Source organism: Genypterus blacodes, unplaced genomic scaffold (genome assembly GCF_046128005.1).
Source record: "Genypterus blacodes isolate CSIRO-AG114 ecotype Tasmania unplaced genomic scaffold, CSIRO-AGI_Gbla_v1 ptg000045l_1, whole genome shotgun sequence".
NCBI lineage: Eukaryota > Metazoa > Chordata > Actinopteri > Ophidiiformes > Ophidiidae > Genypterus > Genypterus blacodes.
The window spans coordinates 2,785,692-2,805,451 of record NW_027466858.1 but is presented as its reverse complement, the minus strand read 5'-3'; the positions used below and the strand labels follow the sequence as shown (position 1 = coordinate 2,805,451).

The 19,760-nt window shown below is 45.0% G+C and overlaps 2 protein-coding genes across 2 annotated transcripts; both read left to right on the top strand.

Annotated features, from left to right (window-relative positions):
- The first annotated feature begins 254 nt into the window (after positions 1–254).
- On the top strand, positions 255–8,435 carry LOC143000210 (myogenesis-regulating glycosidase-like). The gene is made up of 6 exons (XM_076149462.1): positions 255–413; positions 1,645–2,100; positions 2,622–3,153; positions 3,291–4,095; positions 4,172–4,272; positions 4,529–8,435. The coding sequence occupies exons 2-6, from the start codon at positions 1,826–1,828 to the stop codon at positions 4,874–4,876; spliced, it is 2,061 nt and encodes a 686-aa protein (XP_076005577.1). The 5' UTR covers positions 255–413; positions 1,645–1,825; the 3' UTR covers positions 4,877–8,435.
- A 9,052-nt stretch (positions 8,436–17,487) lies between these two features.
- Positions 17,488–19,014, top strand: LOC143000255 (uncharacterized). Its single transcript, XM_076149507.1, has 5 exons — positions 17,488–17,621; positions 17,704–17,757; positions 17,836–17,916; positions 18,059–18,712; positions 18,799–19,014. Exons 1-5 carry the CDS (start codon positions 17,573–17,575, stop codon positions 18,885–18,887), a joined length of 927 nt encoding a protein of 308 aa, XP_076005622.1. The 5' UTR covers positions 17,488–17,572; the 3' UTR covers positions 18,888–19,014.
- Positions 19,015–19,760: the final 746 nt, after the last annotated feature.

Genomic DNA, 19,760 nt, shown 5'->3' with positions numbered 1-19,760 from the left:
CATTCCCCCGTTCATGCTTCCGTCTCTCTCATTTTGCTCGGTTATCAGCTAAGACGCTAATATACTGTATCTGTTCTCGTAGTCTTCCTCTAGGGCAGAGGAGTTAAAGACCAAAGGGTTCTCCAGTCTATGATGGTATTATGACATGTTAACACATCCATTTAAGCGAAATACAGCGCTCTTTACGACGCCGACCTGATAGTGCGCAAGCGCGGTTGTCGAACCGGCTCTTCCGGTTTCAGAGGCTAGCTACCTAGACAGAACACAGACTAGCCGGCCGACTCTGATGCTGTGTCGTAGTCAAGAGCATTCCGTGCATCGTCTAAACGGTGCTGGTCATGTCACCGCGCAGTGGCTTTCTGTCTGCGCTCACAGCTGCACATTGACCCACAGAGGGTCAGATGTAAGAGAAGGTAAGAAACTCTTTAATGTGTATCAACATAGCACACGAACCGACGATTTAAACTCACTGTACTAAATCTGAAACTACACATTAGTGGACACGCCTCCGTCTGCACAGCAAACGCATGTAAACTGGTACAACTGGTTACAGTGGAGCCATTGTACAGCCGTATCGACGAGTGTATCGGGACTATTGATCAGGAGCGGGCCCGCAGATATGTAAGCGCAGTTACAGTTAATGTCACCTTGACTCACTAAATCCGCATCTGGGGCCAGCAAAGCGTTTGTGTTTTCACGCAGTGTTGTGTACACATGATTACGTAGCATTGACCCTTTGGCAGAATTCCGCGTTCCTTCTAAAATTGCCATTGACACCTTATTCATAAGAGTAGTTAATGTGTAATGTCACTGTATAGCTGCACTGTGATTGATCACGGTTTACTTTTAAAGCAGGAAGTGACCTGTGACGTTGAAATCCAAGATTCAGAAAGCTGTTAGGTATTAGTATGATTATTATTATTGTCACTAGATATTGCTATGGTGAAGAATTCCACTAAAGGGTATTTGTGGTGTTGGTTATATATTTATGTGAAACAATTTTCATGAAAACTGAAGTTGAATGCGTTTTCACGTACTATTTCTGTCAAAACATTGGATGCTGCCTTCTTGTTGTTGTTGTTCCCAGTTTAGTGGAACCTTACATATTCTATATCTGAAGTAAGGAGCTCACAGCTCATAGTCAGATTTGTGCAAATATTCTGATATGCATGTGCTAGCAATTCTTCCCTGACTTAGGATGCAATATCACTTCATCACCATGGCTGCATGACCACAAACCATCAGAATCAAAGTGGAGTATTGGTCTGGAGCATAATGATACCTGTGGAGAGGTTAAATAGGGCTCTGTGCTGTGTCTGATAACTGTAGGCTTGCTGCAGTACCGTTATTTGAGGGCTACTACTCATAAATTATATTTACTCATGTCCAAGGTTTTTGTCACCTGAGAGATGAATCTAATTGAACCATGCTGACTGTGTGTCTGTACTTTCTCTGCACCTGCAGATTGTGAATGTGAGCATATTTCAGTGGTGCTGTTGTGTTCCCCCCAGAGCCTTTGCTGCTGTAATAATATTACCAATGTTTTATTACACCCCAGCGATGGAATCTTAATAGATATTTAAAGAAAATGTGTGATAGTTAATTAGACATGTACTATTCCTCATCTTGACTTCTTTTTGACAGGAATGGAGAAATCTGAATTCCTATAGACATGGAGACTCCTCTACCTCCACTGGTGCCAGCGTGAAGAAGATACATTAAAGCACTCGCCAACAGTGCAGCAAGTACAGTTTATATCTTGTCTGTTCCCGGTTGGTGTCCATCCCCTGCTTCTCTACGAACCTGACCGCCTGAAGTTGTCAGTATGTATCAGATTGTTCCCGTTGCTCCTGGAGACCAGTACATGGCCGGGGGGGCCGATGGCTCTCCGCTGAAGAGGAAGTCTCAAGAACGTCGCCCCCTGATGATTGCGGCGACGTTTGGCGGTATGTTGGTGCTTGCTGCCGTGGTCTCCTGGTGCTACTACTCAGCGTCTCTCCGTAAAGCCCAGCTGCTGAAGGCCGAGCTGTTGGATCTCAATAAGGACGGCTTCATTATTCGTAACCAGGCCGGAGCCGTCGTCTTCAGTATGACATTTAGGTGTGTTCACTGTGTGTTAACGGTTAATAAATACTTTTCATCCACTACACTATATACATCTATACTGTATCTGTGCTGTTGGAATGTGTAATGTTTCTATAATCCCCTTCAGATGAACATATAGATGGTTGCTCTGTTCGTCTTTGTGTGCTCAGTTTTACCAAAGGTGCTTGTCCACACTCTGTAGAATGATAATTGGAAGCTAGACTGGACAGACACATGATTACAGCCTGAGGGAGTTGACTGATTTAGTCATGTCGTTTAGCTGCGTAACTCTCATGGACAGAAATAGCAACAGTGGAATATCTGCACTCACGCCATGAAACAGAATGGAGGTTCAGTTAATTTATTCTTTCTGCTATTGTTGTAATATATTTTTACTGAAGGTGTTAAGGTCTTTTCAGCGTGACTCTATAGTCTCATATTTCTTGGCTTAGCTCATAATGGCTTAGCTGATAATAATAATTGCTGTCGTTGCTCTTATAAACTTTTTCACACCCTTGGTCATTGTTCCTTTCCAGGTCCGGCACACTGGACCTGGACTCCTGCTCAAAGGAGGGAAACGTTCTGGGCTGCACTCGCTCAGATTCTGGCAAACTCAACTTCTTCATTCAGACGGTTCGGCCCAAGGACACGGTGATGTGTTACCGTGTTCGCTGGGAGGAGCTGGAGAGTGAGCGGCCTGTGGAACACGCCATGGCCTACAATGACTCGCATTGGTACGGAGGCGCAGAGTCCGCCGCACAACATTGGCCCATCATGACCCGGGGCGAGGAGGAACCTCGGCCTTTCATCACCAGTGATGTCTACTCCAATCGGAAAGCCTTTGGTGGGATCCTCGAACGTTATTGGCTGTCGTCCAATGCGACCGCCATCAAGATCAATGACTCGGTTCCGTTTCACTTGGGCTGGTCGGAGCGGGGCAATATGATGAGGTTCCAGGCTCGGTACCAGAACTCTCCCTACAGACCTCCAGAGGGCCAACAGGCCTTACCTGAACTCAGCTACAGAGTGTGTGTAGGATCTGATGTTACGTCCATTCACAAATACATGGTGAGCGTAGACAGCAGACAGTGTAACATGACCATGTGTGTGTTATTGGGCTTCTGGGGCCGCCTAACCTTCAGCATGGACCAAATATAAAAATAGTGCAGGCTTATAAAGGAATGTTTTGTCTTGTGTTGTCACAGGTGCGTCGTTATTTCCAGAAGCCCATCAAGGTTCCTTCCCCTGAAGTGTTCAGGCAGCCGGTGTGGTCCACCTGGGCTCTCCACAAGACGGCCGTCACTCAGGAGAAGCTTCTGCGCTACGCCTCTGACATCACCAAGCACGGCTTCACGTGCTCCCATCTGGAGTTGGACGACCGCTACACTGCGGATTACGGAGAGTTTGACTTTGATCCGCAGAAGTTCCCAAACGCCACTGGTATGTTTGACAAACTCCGAGAGGATGGATTCCAGGTGTCTCTCTGGACGCATCCTTTCATCAACTACGACTCCATTAACTTTGGCGTCGCCGTGGAGAAAGGCCTCTTTGTGCGCGAACCGAGCGGCGAGCTGCCCGCTCTGGTTCGCTGGTGGAACGGCATCGGTGGAATCTTGGACTTTACCAACCCAGAGGCGTGTGAGTGGTACGCCTCCCAGCTGCACATGCTCAAAACACGCTATAATGTCACCTCCTTCAAGTTTGATGCAGGAGAGACAAGTTACCTCCCACGCCAGTTTAGCACCCTCGTCCCCCTCCCTGACCCCTCCACCTTCACACGGCGCTACACAGAGATGGCCATACCGTTCAGCGAGCGTGCCGAGCTGAGGGTGGGCTACCAGAGTCAGAACATCTCCTGCTTTTTCAGGATCATTGATCGAGACTCTGTGTGGGGTTACGAGCTGGGCCTCAAGTCCATCATCCCCACTGTTCTGACTATCGGCATACTGGGCTACCAGTTTGTCCTGCCTGATATGATCGGAGGCAACGCTTACCCCAACCACACTGCAGGTATGTGACTCCACGCCGTCACACGTGTTGAAGAAGAAGTGTCTTGCTTTGGTCTGATTGCTGTGTTGTGTCTTAGGTGGTCTGCCAGACAGAGAGCTGTACATCCGATGGTTGGAGCTGTCTGCCTTTATGCCTGCTATGCAGTTCTCCATACCACCATGGGCTTATGACAATGAGGTAAGCATGGTAACGCAGAGGATAAGTTGCATAGGTAGACGTTTGTTTCAGCTGAAGTTGAGTTGAGTTATCAAGGGAACTACTGAGTACATTTTGATTGATATCAGGATGCAGGTCTGTGTTTTGAAGTGTAGTAGTGAGGTCACCAATGTGTCTACAGTGGAGTCCCAGATTGAGCCTTACATGGGCGAGAACATGTCCAACCATCAGCATGTTCTTTCACCCAGCGGTGCTAACACTCTTCATTCCTCCGCAGGTTGTGGAGATTGCACAAAAGTTCACAGCGCTCCACGAGTCTCTGGTGGCTCCAAGGGTTCTCAAACTGGCGCGTGAGGTTCTCGACACAGGGGACCCGATCATAAGGCCGCTCTGGTGGCTCGCCAATGACGACGAAGCAGCCTATAAGATTGACTCTCAGTTCCTGATCGGGGACGACCTGATGGTGGCTCCCGTGTTGGAGCCGGGGAAGCAGGAGAGAGACATCTACCTGCCTGCAGGCCGATGGAGGAGCTACAAAGGGGAGAATTTTGATAAAGGCCCCATGTATCTCACTGACTACCCTGTGGATCTGGATAAGATAGCTTACTTTACATGGGTACACTGAAGACACACTCACACATGCATTCACGTGAGCACACAGGCCGGGGGACAGCTGGAGAGGTTTGTTCTTCAAAGCAAAGGACCGCTGTGGATCTGCTGGTAGAGGAAAGTGTGATCTGGGTAATGATTAACCTCATGTCTAATTTGACTCCATTCCTTGCCTGAACCGCTGCCTGCAGGTCTTAATGCTTCACCCAAAGTATTAGAAGGAAACTCGTATTCACTTCTGATTCTTGAGCTCCATCTTTAAGCCGATCTTCATCCTCATGTGCCTTTTACGGCCGATAGTAAAGATTGTAGCATCACCACAGTCTTCCACCTAATCCTGGAGGGTTAGATCTTCTTGTGAAGTTCCTTGAAGCCCCGTGCTTCTCAGCACCGATGCTCCATGCCCTCCCTCTACTTCATTTCAGGGAAAATCTGATATATGCACTCCAAGTAGGGAAGTTTCCGCCCTGCTTTAAAAACAAGGCAAGGCCACACCTTATGATGTTTCGCCATGGCAACTGCTGTATACCTGTCCATTCCAGTTTCACTCATTGATTAACCAGTGTTGATGTTGACAGAGAGAGTCAGATTTTAGTCATTTAATGCCTTAGTCTTTCCATTATGACTTTTTATTGACAGAATGAACAGCGGTCTTCATTTGTGTCCCCACAATCTGCAAATTGAACCGATAATGCAGCCAATAATGACATGAAAGTGTGCAAGGACCAGGGACAACTCAAGAATACATGGGCTCTCTCCAAGCACAAAGTCATGAGGAGCATGCAGAGAAAGCAAACAAGAGCTGGGAGAGAGGAATCAGGAGGGAAAACAGCTGACTGAGTGACTGGGTGACTGAGTGTGCAATGGCCTGCTGCTGTTTCACCATAGTAGGAATGTCTGATTCATTTGTAGACGTTATGCCACGACCTCGCTCAGAATGTAGAGATTGGCCCTCGACTTGACTCAGAGTGACCTTTAGCTTCTTTAAACAAAGCTAGACGATGAATAGTCAAAGTGTGTGAGCATTCTAAAGAGCCTTATTCTGTACACGTCTAAGCACTTCCTCCTTTTGAGATGTCCGTCTCGTATCACTGTGCATCAGCAACTTACTCCTCACTCTCCGTCACTCTTCCCTTTTTTTTAACCTTTAAACAAAGTCTACAGTGCAGTTCAGCATTTAGAATTAGCTGACATTAATCCCTGAATTTAGCAAATCCACACAATCATCCTTCAGAGAGGCACAGGGCCATCAAACCTGGCAACCTGGCAGCTTACGGAGCCGAACCATGTATTGGCTGCATTATTACAAACAAATAATTGTCAAGTGAAGCAAGCAAGTGGCAAGTAATAATGGTCAAAATGTATTCAATCTCTTCCCCCCCCCCCCATTCCCCCCTTTTTTTTATTTTGTCTTTTTAACTTGTGTGTATCATTGGAGTCTGTACATGTGTGTGTTTTCCTACATCAAGACGTTCTTGCCAAGGTCAACAAACGGCACAATCTTAGGGGAACGTTTCCTTTAATTGTGGTGCCATTGTGTCGTTCCAGTGCCAAAATATACGGCGTCACGCTTGTTTCATGGGCGCAGCTTAGATTCACAGCTCAGGGTAGATTTCAACGTAAGCGAGAGTTCTGTTTAACCACGGCAACACATCGATCCTATACACTGTAACATTGTATTCACCTGCTACTGATTTGCCTCCATGTTCTGTCTCTGTTGGCCTTGTTGTTGTTTAAATCGCCTTCTGAGCTGCGCTAGGATACGAGAACCTTCGGAGAGATAAGGATCTCTGTCCACACACACGCACACACACATGCTTGTTTTATGCACCGCACCATTGTGAAGGTGTGAAGGTGCACAACACGAGGCATCCCACTCATGCTCTTATACTGTGTATGCTGGCATGGGAGTAAAGCACACTATTCTTATACATTTTAGATACATTCATATAACAAATGCCCTCATATGTACAGTAGAGACACTAAGGGTCAGATTTACTAAGGGGTTTTGCGGGGCTTTTACAGATAAAGAAACAAGACAAATGACATTTCTCTAAATGAGTCATTAGTCATATTGAGAGAAAAGCCACAACCATAGAATTTGCATGTTTTTGTTCATGCAACTGCCACTTTGGAGACGCTGATGTTAAGCCGCAAAAAATGAAAGTTTCTGGCAAAGGTTATGGGGTCAGTGATTTGATCTTTGCGCCCCTAGATTGTTGGCATGGCAGCTGTTGTCATTATGAGGAGGAGAGGTCGTCAGCGAGCGAGAGAATGTTTGCCAAAGGAGAGTGTTTCTAAATGGAACATGGCTTTTGGCATGTCGGAGGTGAAGGGGAGGTCAATCTATAGACTCACGCCACACTCCAGTTACTGGAGCCAACAACCAAGCGACGCCACAACCCTACAAAACCTCTTAACTAACTCCATAACTTCTTTCCACGCTGCCTCTCTGCATTCTGGCTCGCTCCAGTGCACAGACGCCACATTAGCCGGGATCCCTCAGGCTGCGTATTCAAATAGGCTCCCTGTGCTGTGTCCAATGTCACACTGTATCAGATTTCCTTGGTATTGATTTCCTGACAGACGGAAGAAGAGCTTTGAAGTCAGCGCACTGCAGCTGTGTGGCTCTGTGTTCTGTGTGGCTCTGCTAAACTGAGAACGTGCAGCAAAGCAGACACGTGTGCATGTTTAGTAAATCTGACCCTCAGAAGGTAAATATAACTATTTTCAAATGACACATTTTAAAATTTGCACATGTACAGGGAAATGCTCGATGATGATGATGATGATGATGATTCTCAGCTGCATAGGAATGCTTTGATCCGTGCGTGATTGTGTACTTGCACTTACATTTGTTTTCTAAATGCAAAGATAACTAAAGGGATGAAAGATAAGCTAAAGCGGTGATGTCACGACACTGTGTGGAGAATGAATGGGCCTGTTCTTCGTCATAATTTGCGTAGAACATTACGACGTGAGCTCCGACCTGTTATTTGCATTTCCTCACTGAGGAAAGAGTAGAAATGCTTTTGACCCCAGGAGCCGTTGAGATTATGCAACAAACAAGAGCACTGAGTCGCTTTCATCATGAGGCTAAACGTGCAACAATGTAATGTGGGTTCCCATAGCAACGGCGTCTCCGTTTCACACAAGCTACGGTATTTCAATGAATGTATACAAAGATCTAAACTACTCTCAGCTCATGTCAGTTTTGACCAACTACTGAATGCTCACTTGTTAACTCTTTCATGCCTTTTGCATGAACCTTGCTTGAACCTGCTTGTGTGCGTGTGTGTGTGTGCATCTACCCCTTGCTCCTGATTCGCTCACCACAGGAAACTACAACTAATTGTTGTGAAACATCCGCGGAGTTCCCCCGATGCCGTCCCCGATCTGTCCGTTGCTCCTCTCATGAGTTTGCCGTGACCCTGTGTTTGTGTTTTGTCATTTCCTTGTGAATCTTAATGTTGGACTTTTAAGTTGCACGTTGACATTGGATGATCTGCCTCTGCCATTTTTGTTCTTTGTTCTCCTGCCAGTTAATTTATAATAAAGACTGCTCCTCACTTCAACCAGTTTGTGTTGCCTCTGTCCTCACCATTGCATGCACTTTAGCAGACAGAACTTACATTTGCCTCATTTATTGTCATCACCTAATTCATTTTCATAGACTGTTTCAAACTCAATGTACCATAAATCCAGTACACCACATTTCCTGATCTCTTCTTTTCTTAAAGAGTTTAACTGAAGTTACTAGATTGATCATTTTGAGCAGAGTGCAAACAATGTGTTATGTGTAATTGTTCATCTTTCTCCAATTCAAAAATGGCTTTTGTCACAACAGGATGCATCCCCCACAGAAGTCTTATCTGTAACCACATCTGGTTGGTCTTGTCAGTTTTAGAAGCCAAGTCATTTATCAGTTGGTTTACTCATTACTGTTCATTACTGTACCAGATAAGGTCTTTACCACAACTATTTGCATAAACGATAATGTAAAAATACACAAGACACAGAATAAAGGGTTAACTTCATTTATTATTACCAGTTTTCCATGAATACACATTTGAAAGCTCAGGCAGATACAGAAGAGGAAGTAGAGAAACCAAACTTGTAATGCCACCTTTTAAAATATCTCCATCGTTGGTTATTTATTATATATGGGTGAGAAAGACAGGTGCAGGGTGGAAAGAAGAAACTGCTGCAGCTGTTTCAGCACTTCAGAGGAAGAGGACGGCCATGGCTGTGGCTACCAGCAGGAGAATCAAACTTGGTCCAGTGTGGTTGACACCGTTACACAAGTCCCCTTCACAGCAAGACCCAGAGTTGATACAGTCCGCTTTGTTCTGACAGCCCTTTGTTTCGTAGGCTGCAAGACATGGAGGGAGAACTTGCTAAACCCTTTCAGACAATAAACTTAACACTGTATCTTTCAGATGGAGTCCAACTTACTTAAATTCACATTGTGGGAGAAACAACGGTCGAAAGGGGCAGGACAAGTTGAGCGGACGGTGCAGGGTGTCAGAGGGTCAGTGGTGAGACATGTGTAGCATGTTAATCCATATGCTGAGGCACAGAGTATGAGAGTTTGTGAATCACCATCAGTTAGGCTCATGACTTAAATGTCCATATAAGGTGAGAAGAACCCTGTTACAACATTAAATTGCAGCTTTCCACTTCCTTCTTTTCTTAAGAGTTTAGCTGAAGTTATTAGATCGAACATTTTGAGAAGAGTGCAAAAATTGTGTTAATTGTTCCTGTTTCTTCAATTCAAAAATGAAAGCACATTTTCCAACTCTTTTGTCACAACAGCATGCGCCCCTCACAATACAGGAAGTCTTATCTGTAACCACATCTGGTTGGTCTTGTCAGTTTTAGAAGCCAAGTCATTTATCAGTTGGTTTACTCATTATTGTTCATTACTGTACCAGATTAGGTCTTTACCACAACTATTTGCATAAACGATAATGTAAAAATACACAAACCGAATATAGAATAAAGAGTTAACTTTATTTATTATTACCACCTTTATTGGAGTTTCCATGAATACACATTTGAAAGCTCAGGCAGATACAGCAGAGAAAGTAGAGAAAGCAAACTTGTAATGCCACCTATTAAAATATCTCCATCACTGATTCTTAACTATTGTCTAATAATGACATTTTGGGGGAGAAAGACAGGTGCAGGGTGGAAAGAAGAAACTGCTGCAGCTGTTTCGGCACTTCAGAGGAAGAGGACGGCCATGGCTGTGGATACCAGCAGGAGAATCAAACTTGGTCCAGCGTGGTTGACACCGTTACACAAGTCCCCTTCACAGCAAGACATAGGGTAGATACATGCCACTTTGTTCAGACAGCCCTTTGTGACGATGCCTGCAAGACATGAAGGGAGAACTCGCTAAACCCTTTCAGGCAATAAACTTAAGACTGTATCTTTCAGATGGAGTCCAACCTACCTGTATCCAATTTGAGGGAGAAACAACGGTCTAAAGTGGCAGGACAAGTTAAGTGGTCGGTGCAGGGTCTCCGAGGGTCAGTGGGGACACATGTGAAGCATATTAATCCACATGCTGAGGAACAGAGTATGAGAGTTTGTGAAACACCAATCAGAACAGCATATTGAATAAATACCACCTGGCAACGTGGTATAAGATTTATAGTTTCCATACACAAACTGGTTCTTACCTGTGGAAAGACTCATCAACAGGACAACGACGGTGCCACAAAGCTGCATGGTGCACGAGGAGATGGCCTGCGATGTTTTGTGGCAATTTCTGTAGTAGCACTGTGTTTAGCAGAGACCAGTCAAGGTTTGTTGGCGTAAAAGAAGTTTGCAACTGGAGGAGAGGTACGTGTGCACAGGCTGCTCACCTAGCTCTCTTCTGGCCAACAAAGAGAAAAACACTGTTGTAAATCACAACCTATCAGTTAGGCTCCTGACTTATATGTCCATATAAGGTGAGAAGAACCCTGTTACAACATCAAACTGCAGCTTTCCACTTCCTTCTTTTCTTAAGAGTTTAACTGAAGTTACTAGTTCGATCATTTTGAGAAGAGTGCAAAAATTGTGTTAATTGTTCGTGTTTCTTCAATTCAAAAATGAAAGCACATTTTCCAACTCTTTTGTCACAACAGCATGCACCCCTCACAATACAGGAAGTCTTATCTGTAACCACATCTGGTTGGTCTTGTCAGTTTTAGAAGCCAAGTCATTTATCAGTTGGTTTACTCATTATTGTTCATTACTGTACCAGATTAGGCCTAAACCAACACAACTATTTGCTATAATTGATAATGTAAAAATACACAAACCGAATATAGAATAAAGAGTTAACTTTATTTATTATTACCACCTTTATTGGAGTTTCCATGAATACACATTTGAAAGCTCAGGCAGATACAGCAGAGAAAGTAGAGAAACCAAACTTGTAATGCCACCTTTTAAAATACTTCCATCACTGATTCTTAACTATTGTCTAATAATGACATTTTGGGTGAGAAAAACAGGTGCAGGGTGGAAAGAAGAAACTGCTGCAGCTGTTTCGGCACTTCAGAGGAAGAGGACGGCCATGGCTGTGGATACCAGCAGGAGAATCAAACTTGGTCCAGCGTGGTTGACACCATTACACAAGTCCCCTTCACAGCAAGACGTAGGGGTGAAACAGTCTGCTTTGTTCAGACAGCCCTTTGTGACGATGCCTGCAAGACATGAAGGGAGAACTCGCTAAACCCTTTCAGGCAATAAACTTAAGACTGTATCTTTCAGATGGAGTCCAACCTACCTGTATCCGATTTGAGGGAGAAACAACGGTCGAAAGTGGCAGGACAAGTTAAGTGGACGGTGCAGGGTCTCCGAGGGTCAGTGTCACATGTGAAGCATATTAATCCACATGCTGAGGAACAGAGTATGAGAGTTTGTGAAACACCAATCAGAACAGCATATTGAATAAATACCACCTGGCAACGTGGTATAAGATTTATAGTTTCCATACACAAACTGGTTCTTACCTGTGGAAAGACTCATCAACAGGACAACGGCGGTGCCACAAAGCTGCATGGTGCACGAGGAGATGGCCTGCGATGTTTTGTGGCAATTTCTGTAGTAGCACTGTGTTCAGCAGAGACCAGTCAAGGTTTGTTGGCGCAAAAGAAGTTTGCAACTGGAGGAGAGGTACGTGTGCACAGAATGCTCACCTAGCTCTCTTATGGCCAACAAAAAGAAAAACACTATTGTATATCAGAACCAATCAGTTAGGCTCGTGACTTATATGTCCATATAAGGTGAGAAGAACCCTGTTACAACATCAAACTGCCGCATCCTTCTTGGGGAGGGTTTGTGCCGGAGTAATCTTAACCTGGAAACACATTAAACATTTGCATCCTCACCGTCGGAGGAATCAGAAGAGTCAGAATAAGGGAAGGAGTCATCAGCAGGCGAAGGAAAAAGGGGAGCAGTGAAATTATCACAGCAATAACTGATAACGCATAAATTGGGTAGTGATAAGCTGAGACACACAACACTGAAGAAGAAGAACCATGCAACATGTGCAGAAGCACAGTAGAAGGAAAATGGCCACTATAGGGAGGGCGAGTCGGAGTAACATTGCCCGCCAACCGCCTGTGATAAAGTCGGACCACCAGTCAGGTCCTGGGGTGCCATCGGCAGACAATGGCTGTCTGGGGAGCAGTGATGATAGCTAATTCCTGGGAAATGATATATGCATCATTGTCAGGAATGAATGTGCAGCAATGGGTGCCAACTAAGACAAACACTCCACCCTGAGCCGCAGTCAGTTGATCTAAGACCATTCTATTTTGCATAGACACTAAACCATGGGTGGGCAAACTTTTTGATTCGCGGGCCACAATGGGTTCTAAAATTTGACAGAGGGGCCGAGCCAGTCAAGGATGAATGGAGTGTTTGTGTGAACTAATATAAATGACATGTAAAAGCTATCATATGAAAGTATTTGGCCTTTAACAGGCAGCAAAGCATGAATATACAAGTCTCATTGTACAAATTGTTTTCCAAATGCATTAATTTAATTACATTTTATTTTGATAAACAGTAGAGAAATTCACGTTCAGTTTCAGTGAGAACAATGTTGTTGATCTCCATTTGCCAGTGCATCAAAGTCTGGAGTTAGTTTTGTTGTGGCAATTCTCAGGATAGATCCGAGGTGTTGGTCGGTTAACCTGGATCTGTGACGGGGACAGCGCCTTCTGTGCCGTCCTCCGGAGGTTTGCAAACGTGGCTTTGTTAAGTGAAGCATAAAAGTCATTCAGTTTAAAAGAATTAAACTTCTCCTTTAGGACGGAGTCAGATTCAAGATCGATCAGTTCCAATTGCAGCTCCTGTGGCGCTGTTTCAGGGTCTTGTGGCAGGGGACAGGACACCAGCTGAAGTGACTTTTCAATGTTTTCAAAATCAGAGAACCTAAGGCAGAATTCTCCGTGCAGGTAGTCAAGTGATTTGCTTTATTTCTTTGCGTTTCGCGTCGCCTCTTTTTCTTGTGTTGACTGCTTGCTAGCGTAGTTAGCACGCTTCGTAGCAAAGTGACGGCTGATATTGTACTCTTTGAAAACCGCGACAGTTTCTTGGCACATCAGGCAGACAGCCTTTGATCAGACTTAAGTGAAAAAATGTTTAGTTGTCCACTCCGTATCAAACACTCGGCACTTACTGTCCACTTTTCGTTTCTTTGATCCACTCATTTTTACAGAGGGGCTCGTAGGGCAAAGTGAAAAAGTGAAGAAGGGCGTAATACGGTCAATGTCCCTGAAGTGCGCCATCTATTGGGGAAACGCGGGCATTGCGGGGAAATGTAATAATATAATAATAATTCAGCGGGCCGGAAAACCACACGGCTGTGGGTGGAACTCATAAAGGTGTAAGGATTAGGCACATATGGAGCACGTGGAAGGACAGCTGCGTTAACAGCTTGCAGGTCCTGTACAAAACGCCATTCAGGAGAGTCATGACAAGGCACTATCACTCCTTCTTGGAGGAGGGACTGGAATACAGGACGAATGCCATCGATTGCTTCAGGTTTGAGCGGATATTGTGATTTACACGGACGAAAATCAGATTTAGGCGTGATGACAACCTCTGCGCAATTCTTTATTAACCCCACGCCGCATTTGGATTGTGCCCAGAGCGAGGACGGAACCGAAGCAAGCCCTGGATCGCCTTGGGCATCTGACGCCTGAGAGAAAGGCTGTAGAAGGCGGCATTACAGGCGAATCTGAGGAAAGACCCACAAGTGTACCTGCGCAGGTGGTTAAACTGCCAACGGCAGCGCGGTACAAACATACAGATGGTGACCATTGACCTGTCCTATGCTCGCAATTACAGTTCAGGGTGTTCCCATTTCCTTCCTGGTAGATAGTGGTGCGACACGCTCTGTCATTCGCATGTCTTCCTGTCCTCCCTCTGCCACTCCCTCAGGTGCTTCAATCCTATCGACGGTGGCAAACGGAGAAACAGTGCAAGAACGTCTAAGCAAACCAATGGTCAATGCTATAAATGATCATGTAAAAATACACAAACCACAGAAAAAAGAGTTAACTTTATTTATTATTACCAACTTTATTGGAGTTTCCATGAATACACATTTGAAAGCTCAGGCAGATACAGCAGAGAAAGTAGAGAAACCAAACTTGTAATGCCACCTTTTAAAATATCTCCATCATTGATTATTAACTATTGTCTAATAATGACATTTTGGGGGAGAAAGACAGGTGCAGGGTGGAAAGAAGAAACTGCTGCAGCTGTTTCGGCACTTCAGAGGAAGAGGACGACCATGGCTGTGGATACCAGCAGGAGAATCAAACTTGGTCCAGCGTGGTTGACACCATTACACAAGTCCCCTTCACAGCAAGACATAGGGTAGATACATGCCACTCTGTTCAGACAGCCCTTTGTGACGATGCTAAAGCCTGCAAGACATGAAGGGAGAACTCGCTAAACCCTTTCAGGCAATAAACTTAAGACTGTATCTTTCAGATGGGGTCCAACCTACCTGTATCCAATTTGAGGGAGAAACAACGGTCGAAGATGACGGGACAAGTTGTGATGGAGATGCAGGGTCTCAGAGGGTCAGTGGAGTCACATGTGAAGCATCTTAATCCACATGCTGAGGCACAGAGTATGGGAGTTTGTGAAACACCAATCAGAGCAACACATTGAATAAATACCACCTGGCAACATGGTATAAGATTTATAGTTTCCATACACAAACTGGTTCTTACCTGTGGAAAGACTCATCAACAGGACGACGGCGGTGCCACAAAGCTGCATGGTGCATGAGGAGATGGCCTGCGTTGGTTAATCAAGCTGCACCTAAGCAGAAGTTGAACAGGGTCATGGGAACAGATTTGGAGTTGAACAGTGTTGTATCCTACTTCCTCTTTCACCTCTTTAGGAAATTCAAAACTATTTGCATTTTCTGCACAATGCCTCCTCCCAAATGACCTGACAACCTTGACCTTGTGCTTAACATTTGCTTAAAAAGAGATGTACTTAGGTCTGATGTTGTTTGTGATCATTTTGATATGAGATCAACAAAACTGTTCATTTTTCAATATTTAAACTGATTAAATCTTGTATGTGAATGTTGCCTTGTGAAAAAGAAGCACTTCTGCCTCTTTGTCTTTGCCCGCCAACCGCCTGTGATAATGTCGGACCACCAGTCAGGTCCTGGGGTGCCATCGGCAGACAATGGCTGTCTGGAGAGCAGTGATGATAGCTAATTCCTGGGAAATGATATATGCATCATTGTCAGGAATGAATGTGCAGCAATGGGTGCCAACTAAGACAAACACTCCACCCTGAGCGGCGGTCAGTTGATCTAAGACCATTCTATTTTGCATAGACACTAAACCATGGGTGGGCAAACTTTTTGATTCACGGGCCATAATGGGTTCTAAAATTTGACAGAGGGGCCGAGCCAGTCAAGGATGAATGGAGTGTTTGTGTGAACTAATATAAATGACATGTAAAAGCTATCATATGAAAGTATTTGGCCTTTAACAGGCAGCAAAGCATGAATATACAAGTCTCATTGTACAAATTGTTTTCCAAATGCATTAATTTAATTACATTTTATTTTAATAAACAGTAGAGAAATTCACGTTCAGTTTCAGTGAGAACAATGTTGTTGATCTCCATTTTTTGCCAGTGCATCAAAGTCTGGAGTTAGTTTTGTTGTGGCAATTCTCAGGATAGATCCGAGGTGTTGGTCGGTTAACCTGGATCTGTGACGGGGACAGCGCCTTCTGTGCCGTCCTCCGGAGGTTTGCAAACGTGGCTTTGTTAAGTGAAGCATAAAAGTCATTCAGTTTAAAAGAATTAAACTTCTCCTTTAGGACGGAGTCAGATTCAAGATCGATCAGTTCCAATTGCAGCTCCTGTGGCGCTGTTTCAGGGTCTTGTGGCAGGGGACAGGACACCAGCTGAAGTGACTTTTCAATGTTTTCAAAATCAGAGAACCTAAGGCAGAATTCTCCGTGCAGGTAGTCAAGTGATTTGCTTTATTTCTTTGCGTTTCGCGTCGCCTCTTTTTCTTGTGTTGACTGCTTGCTAGCGTAGTTAGCACGCTTCGTAGCAAAGTGACGGCTGATATTGTACTCTTTGAACAGTGTTGTATCCTACTTCCTCTTTCACCTCTTTAGGAAATTCAAAACTATTTGCATTTTCTGCACAATGCCTCCTCCCAAATGACCTGACAACCTTGACCTTGTGCTTAACATTTGCTTAAAAAGAGATGTACTTAGGTCTGATGTTGTTTGTGATCATTTTGATATGAGATCAACAAAACTGTTCATTTTTCAATATTTAAACTGATTAAATCTTGTATGTGAATGTTGCCTCTTTGTTCCTACTTTCTCATAGTAGTCTCTCAATTCTTAATCTCAGGTAATTTAAGCTATGTGGACAATTTCAAAAATAAAGTTCCAACAAGGTCTGGTATCACAAATATATATCAACTCAAATGATAAAAAGCAGCGGTCATGCAGCAGAAGGAACTTTCAACATTACAAAGTACTCTAGAGTTTGTCTGAATCAGCGCATCTCAAACTGTGGTTCATGTTGAAAAGTCTTTGCGATTTCTGTTAACACAAATGGTCGCCAAGGTCCAGGAAAAGAGAAGTGTTCAATAAGCTTCCGCTTGGGAACCGGAGGGTCGCCGGTTCGAGCCCCTGCCGAGGTGCCCCTGAGCAAGGCACCGAACCCTCAATTGCTCCCCTCTCTGCGAAGGGTGGTAATGTAATGTAAGTCGCTTTGGATAAAAGTGTCTGCCAAATGATCGTAATGTAATGTAAAAATAAATGACAGTATGAAATTATTGTGTGGGACAAAATAATGAAAACAATGGAAAGTCCGATTGTGTTGTCCTCATTAGACAAATACATCACACGTGCTGTGTTTGGGATTCACAGAGCCAATTGTGATTGACAGTTGAATGTTGTTGTCACATCCATATCCAAAACAATGTTCCATAAATTAAATTAAAATTATATTGAATTCATTTGAACGATTATTGAATCACTGATTTTCTCTCCTGCTTGATATTTTCCAGTATTGGTTCCTAGAAGGAGACAGGCAACCATTAATTAGGGCTGATGAGTGACAGCTGTAGCACCAGCAGGATGGCTTTATAAACCTGAGCTGTGGCACAGAGAGGCACTTTGTGTTGCTGACTGAAGCTATGGCGTCTCTGTGGGCCTTGTTTGTACTGGCTGCATGGCTTGCCAAAGGTTTCTTTTTAAATTTCCGTCTATTATCACCATGTTTTGTTGTTGTAGTTCAGTGTACATCATTAACTTCATCTGCACACAGGCACTTGTCTCCCAGGCCCAAATGTGAAGCATGGACTGGACAGAAGACTAAGAGGTAAACAAAATGCATGTATACCAACTTGGCGCTATGTTAGTTGAGAAGAAATCCAATGCTACTTCCAATATTTTTCAGAGCTTTCTCCTGAACACTCCATGATGGAAGCGTTTCAACTTTTAAAGTCCATGGAGTCCATGCTGGAGCAAAATGCTCAAGGTAAGCAGTTTTTCTGAATTTCTGCTTGACCAAGGTGATTTTTCTGTTCTTGGCCCGTCGGTGCGATTGTGTGTAATGTAAGATTTTACCCTAATGTTTAGTAACATGTTTACAAAGTTGAAGTTCACTCTTTGCCATCTAGAGCTGAAATCCCAGATTGACGAGAGCGAGCACGAACATGAGACGGTCGAGCCAGACGAGGGCGCGCGCAACGAGACGGCCGAGCACGACGAGGGCGCGCGCAACGAGACGGCCGAGCACGACGAGGGCGCGCGCAACGAGACGGCCGAGCACGACGAGGGCGCGCACAACGAGACGGCCGAGCACGACGAGGGCGCGCGCAACGAGACGGCCGAGCACGACGAGGGCGCGCGCAACGAGACGGCCGAGCACGACGAGGGCGCGCACAACGAGACGGCCGAGCACGACGAGGGCGCGCACAACGAGACGGCCGAGCACGACGAGGGCGCGCACAACGAGACGGCCGAGCACGACGAGGGCGCGCACAACGAGACGGCCGAGCACGACGAGGGCGCGTACAACGAGACGGCCGAGCACGACGAGGGCGCGCACAACGAGACGGCCGAGCACGACGAGGGCGCGCACAACGAGACGGGGGAGCACGACGAGGGCGCGTACAACGAGACGGCCGAGCACGACGAGGGCGCGCACAACGAGACGGCCGAGCACGAGCACGAGAAAGGTGAGCGCAACGGGACGGTCAGCGACGAGCACGAGGGCACCGTGACTGACAGCATCGACAACTACTACGGCTCCGACGGCGACATGGACTTGAGTAAGAACCTTGGTTTGCCATTATTTGTTTCTCCATTACTTGTCCACGTGTTGTGTGCCTCTGATCTCTCCTGGTTCCTCCTCCAGGACGCGGCTTCATAGCCGTCATGACCTTGTTGAAAGAGATGGACAGAAAGCTGAACCAACTCGTGGACGGGCAGCCGGACTGCGAGTAAACGGAAGTCCTGTTTATGAATTTAAATTAAAGATGAAGTGTTTTCTAAAGGTTTCTGTCAACTGCGTGTCTCTTGCCAAAACTACAAATGCACTTGAGCCTACATGACAAACCTGTGTTTTGATAAAGCTCCGTGTTGAGAAGGATCATGACGTCACTTTGTTCTCGGCTATAAATGAATCAACAGTCCAAATTAAGGTAGAGCTCAGCAACTCCTAACAACTCGGTATTTAACAACCGTTGTAGCCAAAACGACACCTTCCTTAATTTCATACTTAAAATCCTCATTTCCAAACTGCACTAGAAATCCAAACATCTGTGTGCTGCTCGGCACAAACCGATCGCTGTACAGAGCCCTCACAGACCTTACAGGTGCTAAAGGGCTGCACGTCTTCCACACCCAACAACAGTGGGATAAATGCAGTTCAGCTATAATGAACTTTCTGCCCTACAAACCAAGTCAGTGCCACAACTTAACCAAAGTAGTATTGTTCAGCATTTCGGGCTGAGAAGGTTGCAGACTAACATTCGGTCACAAAGCTGCGGTCATCCTTCAGTCTGGACTGTGCCTCCTTGCAAGGTTACCAGGTTGTGACGTGTTAGCAAATGGGAGTGTATCAAATTCCAACTAGCGCTTTAAACTGCAACGTATGCTTATATACAGTATACATTTATTTTGCCATCCTCGCATTCTTTTTCAGGTCAAACTTTTGCTGTTCAATACTGAGCAGGTGCACAACAATGCTTGATTAAACATAATATAGCCAAACTGTTGTATTTTTCAGGGTCATTTGCACTATAGAGTATGTACTGCAGTTACATACAGATTAATATGGAAGTACATTTCTTTTTTAAATTTTTCACTTTTTTGCAA

What these genes read in the sequence shown, in the direction of transcription:
- LOC143000210 (XM_076149462.1), top strand. Translation starts at nt 1,826, where the DNA reads ATGTATCAGATTGTTCCCGTTGCTCCTGGAGACCAGTACATGGCCGGG. An exon ending in GTCTTCAGTATGACATTTAG is followed by an intron (nt 2,101 to 2,621) that starts GTGTGTTCACTG and finishes GTTCCTTTCCAG; the next exon opens with GTCCGGCACACTGGACCTGG. An exon ending in CATGGGCTTATGACAATGAG is followed by an intron (nt 4,273 to 4,528) that starts GTAAGCATGGTA and finishes ATTCCTCCGCAG; the next exon opens with GTTGTGGAGATTGCACAAAA.
- LOC143000255 (XM_076149507.1), top strand. Translation starts at nt 17,573, where the DNA reads ATGGCGTCTCTGTGGGCCTTGTTTGTACTGGCTGCATGGCTTGCCAAA. An exon ending in ACTGGACAGAAGACTAAGAG is followed by an intron (nt 17,758 to 17,835) that starts GTAAACAAAATG and finishes AATATTTTTCAG; the next exon opens with AGCTTTCTCCTGAACACTCC. An exon ending in CGACGGCGACATGGACTTGA is followed by an intron (nt 18,713 to 18,798) that starts GTAAGAACCTTG and finishes TTCCTCCTCCAG; the next exon opens with GACGCGGCTTCATAGCCGTC.